Source organism: Colobus angolensis, unplaced genomic scaffold (assembly GCF_000951035.1).
Source record: "Colobus angolensis palliatus isolate OR3802 unplaced genomic scaffold, Cang.pa_1.0 Scaffold32, whole genome shotgun sequence".
Classification (NCBI taxonomy): domain Eukaryota; kingdom Metazoa; phylum Chordata; class Mammalia; order Primates; family Cercopithecidae; genus Colobus; species Colobus angolensis.
This window is the reverse complement of record NW_012116488.1, coordinates 3,410,886-3,415,297: the sequence shown is the minus strand read 5'-3', so window position 1 is coordinate 3,415,297 and position 4,412 is coordinate 3,410,886. Positions and strand designations below refer to the sequence as shown.

General features: G+C 47.8%; 1 protein-coding gene across 1 annotated transcript in view; it reads left to right on the top strand.

Moving 5' to 3' along the window:
* TECPR2 (tectonin beta-propeller repeat containing 2) overlaps positions 1 to 4,412 on the top strand; it is a 140,776-nt gene that overhangs the window by 77,422 nt on the left and 58,942 nt on the right. Inside the window, exons 10-11 of the mRNA XM_011951581.1 lie at positions 1,452 to 1,635; positions 3,845 to 4,018. Of these exons, the coding sequence (XP_011806971.1) occupies positions 1,452 to 1,635; positions 3,845 to 4,018 (358 nt within the window). The remainder of the gene's footprint in view (positions 1 to 1,451; positions 1,636 to 3,844; positions 4,019 to 4,412) is intronic.

Below are 4,412 nucleotides of genomic sequence, written 5' to 3'. Positions count from 1 at the left end.
CCAGGATGGTCTCGATCTCCTGACCTCGTGATCCGCCCGTCTCGGCCTCCCAAAGTGCTGGGATTACAGGCTTGAGCCACCGCGCCCGGCCGTATTTATCTTTTCAACCCAGTGGTTCTTGAGTGGCCTTGACTGTCAGCCTCTGTGATTGTGCTGGGGACCACAGTGCAAATGGCAGCTAGTTGTGGATTCCATCTTCCTGAGCCTCAGAGTCTTGACGGGGAGCCAGGTATATGTTCACATCCTTGCAGTTGAGTGGGACTCAGATGAGGGTACTGAGCAAAGTGCAGGGCTGTGGGAAGTGCAAGCAGCATGGCCCCCTGATGTCTGGGCAGTAGCCAGGCAGACTGTTGGTGGGGTGGGGTATTGGAATTCTAGACCAGAAATTTAGGAAAGCCCTTACTTAGGTGACAGGGATCCTGGCCCTTTGAGCCCCCGACCCTCTAACTTCCTCCCTTCCTCATCCTACTCCAGGTAGCTGGAAAGCCAAGAAATTTTATGGTGTGTTTTTATTTGGAGGCTGGGGGTAGAAGGAAGGCTTGCCATGGTGAGCAGGGCTAGATTGAGAAGAGTTGGGCACCATTTTCTTTGAAGTAGTTAACTTCTATGTGAGTATCTGTACAGATACATTTATTTTCTTTGCCTTTATTGAAAAGTGTTAAAGTCCAAAGACTCTATTTAGCTTTGATTTTTAAAAGAATTCTAGCAAGGTCAGGCACGGTGGCTCATGCCTGTAGTCCCAGCACTTTGGAAAGCCAAGGTGGGTGAATTACCTGAGGTCAGGAGTTCGAGACCAGCCTGGCCAATATGGCAAAACCCCATCTCTACTAAAAATACAAAAATTAGCTGGGTATGGTGGCGGACGCCTGTAATCCCAAGTACTCTCTAGGCTGAGGCAGGAGAATTGCAAATTGCTTGAACCCAGGAGGCGGAGGTTGCAGTGAGCCGAGATTATGCCCCTGTACTCCAGCCTGGGCGACAAAGCAAGACTCTGTCTCAAAAAGGAAAACAAAGAAAATATGGTGGAAAAAAAAGACAGTGGTAGTGCCATATATCCAGTGCATCTGTAATAATTCGACTACAGAAAATTTGCTTGCATCCAAATGTTGAAGAACCTGGCTCTTTGTGTAAGGTGAGGTATGCCTGCAGAATAAAAGCAGCTCCTTCGTTATGTGGTGCTGTAAGCGTTACATTTGCAGAGGCATTAGAACAGGAGGAAATGTCATCCAGGGACACCAGGGAGTCTTTGTAGGGAGACAGCAGCACGCGTCTCAGAACGTGTGTAGTAGAGGGGTGCCCAAAGGTAGTAGGGGTTGGGGGGAGGGTTGACTTGGCTTCTTGTTGATCTTTTTTTACTATCTCGTGTTAATATACTTTCGCCTTTCTTACTGACAACAGCCGAGTGTGGCTGTGTCCTCTGCCACAGAACTCACTGGCTCTGCCCTTGTTAGTTTGCAGAAAGCTGGATGGGCTACTCGGGTCCCGGCTATGGCATCCTCAGCTTGGTGGTCTCCGAGAAGTATATCTGGTGCCTGGACTACAAAGGCGGCCTGTTCTGCAGCGCGTTGCCGGGCGCCGGGCTGCGCTGGCAGAAGTTTGAAGATGCTGTCCAGCAGGTGGCAGTCTCACCCTCAGGTTCGCCTCCCCGCTCCCTGCTCCTGCTCCTGCTCCTGCTCCCTGCTCCCCGTCCCCCGGGGGCAGACATCTTAGCACAGGGCTCCCCTGCAGCAGCTCTGGGCTCAGGCTGTCGTGCGTTCACCAGGTTTGCCTCTTCTGGAACGTTTGAGGGGGTTTTCTCCAAAGAACGTGAATTGCTTCATTGGATGTCAATTCATAGTGTAAATGGTGTTCAGTTTGAGTTTTTGTTTTCTTTATTAATTGCAGTGGTAACCCCTGATCATATTTTTGTAAGCTAAACAATAAGTTTGAAATTTGAGGGACTTTTTTAGGGATATTAGTATACTAACTGTTTATAAAAATAATATGTGTTTCTCTTTCTCAGTATTGCTTTAAAGCAACCGAACTAACTAAGACGGGCCCGTGGATATGTTGGATATATTCCAATTATTTGGATTCCTCTTTAGGAATTCTATTTTAATGGGCTCTCTGCTATGAGTGAACAATCTACTCCCTGACTCTGAAAGGAAAGTCCGTTCATTCTTTCATGCTGCTGTTAGGCCATTGTTAGTGAATCGGAGCTGGTGTTTCCTGAACGAGGTTCTCCTGGGCTGGGAGACCTCCCTTATCTGCATGGAATCATTGGCTTGTTGTTTCTTTTTTTTTATTATACTTTGAGTTCTAGGGTACATGTGCATAACATGCAGGTTTGTTACATATGTATGCCTGTGCCATGTTGGTGTGCTGCACCCATCAACTCGTCAGCACCCATCAACTCATCATTTACATCAGGTATAACTCCCAATGCAATCCCTCCCCACTCCCCCATCCCCATGATAGGCCCCAGTGTGTGATGTTCCCCTTCCCAAGTCCAAGTGATCTCATTGTTCAGTTCCCACCTATGAGTGAGAACATGCGGTGTTTGGTTTTCTGTTCTTGCGATAGTTTGCTGAGAATGATGGTTTCCAGCTTCATCCATGTGTTTCTTAAAGTTGTGTTGGCCACGTTGATACCTGTGCCAGCAGGGGCACTTTTGCCTTGAAGCAGCCTGGTTTATTGTCAGGACGTTGGAATAGAAGTCAGACAAAGCTGAAGCCGAGTCTGTGGCTTGGGACCTGTCTGTCCTCTGTAACTTCACTGTGTTTCTAGATGAATTTCCCTTAATTCTCCATGGTCTTTGTCACTGTTTAAAATATTAGTTTGTTCAGCGTTGTTTTGCTTGCTTGCTTTCACTGTTTGTTTGAAAAATATTTTTCTTTAGAGACTGACTAACAACCCACTCCACAAGCTGGCATTACACAGTTGTGCATTTTAGTGCATTTCTTGTTGCTGTCATTTACCTTCAGGTTTGTCTCCGGCCTTTTAGAACGTTGGTTCTATTCCTGATTACATTAGTTACTTGTATTCCCAGGCCCCTTGGTCCCTCATTGTGCTAGTGGGAACTCTCCATCTCCATGAGATTCACGTGCTCAGTTGAGGTGTCCTTCAGGGCCCAGGCCCATGTCCTTGGTGGGCAGCAGAGCCCTTGTGCCAGGGGTGCCACGGGCAGAGATGCCTGACAGGCCCTCTAGTCCAGCCCATCTGACACTCGGTGATCACTGGTGGCCCCTCACCTTCCTGCGTTGGCCTGCACCAGGCCTCCAGCTGCAGCGCTGTCCTGCCTTCCCTCTCTCTCTCCTCTGTCTCTTCATCAGAGTCCCCTTCACAGTGAAAATGGGCCAACTCAGTACAAGTGTCTTCCTTCTGTGCGTCTTTTCCATTCAGCTCGTCCAGAACTGATCCCTCTCTCTGAATCCCTAAAGGACTTTTTTAGCCTCTCCTAGGGCACTAGTTGTGTCTCAAGATGTTTATTTGGAGACTTATCAAACCTAATAATGTCATCAGTGTTCCTCATCCCATGTGAGGAGCACCTGTCATGTGCTCAGCTCTGTAGCCATGTGGTTGATCTGCTCCCGCCTCCAGTCTTTAGCGCAGCCCTGTGAGGTGGAGACGATCCCCACTGCCCAGGAGGAAAGTGAAGCTTGGAGACGGACAGTGACATGGAACCTGAAGCTGGGTGGTGGCCAAGGGCCCAAACCTGGGTCTGGTGGCCTCTTTCCCCACTTGGGGGGACAGAACAGGATGTGTTTTAGCAGTCTTTCTCCCTTCGATGCCCAGCATGAAGACTTTTGTATAGAAATATATTCTACTATTTATTGGATAGTGAATAGAATTTTTATTTCCATAGGAGCCCTTCTCTGGAAGATTGAACAGAAATCTAACCGGGCTTTTGCTTGTGGGAAAGTCACCATCAAGGGGAAGCGGCACTGGTACGAAGCCCTGCCCCAGGCAGTGTTTGTGGCCCTGAGTGATGACACCGCCTGGATCATCAGGACCAGTGGGGACTTATACTTGCAGACAGGTAACCGTTGGCTGTGCTCAGGGGCCTGCCAGCTCTGCCATCACTGCCTCTGCTGCACCCTGCTTTGCTAGTAACATGCTTACAACAATCACTATGATTAAGAGGCTAAATCCATTTGAATTAAGACACTTCTGGGAACAGAGTATTTGCCATTTGGCATGTATTAGCAGTTTCCTGCATTGACACAAACTCAACCTGGGACAAATTTAGGGCAAGAATGAATAAGATTATTTGGTGAGATACAAAAACAGAATCTTATTCTCCTATGGCCAACCACCGCATATCATACATCCTACAATGTCAGATCTTAAGAGGAAAGAAGACGGAAGAAGGACATAAAATTCATTTTCCCCTTTAAGCTAAAGCTTAAGCGGCTGCATTTTTTTTTTTTTTT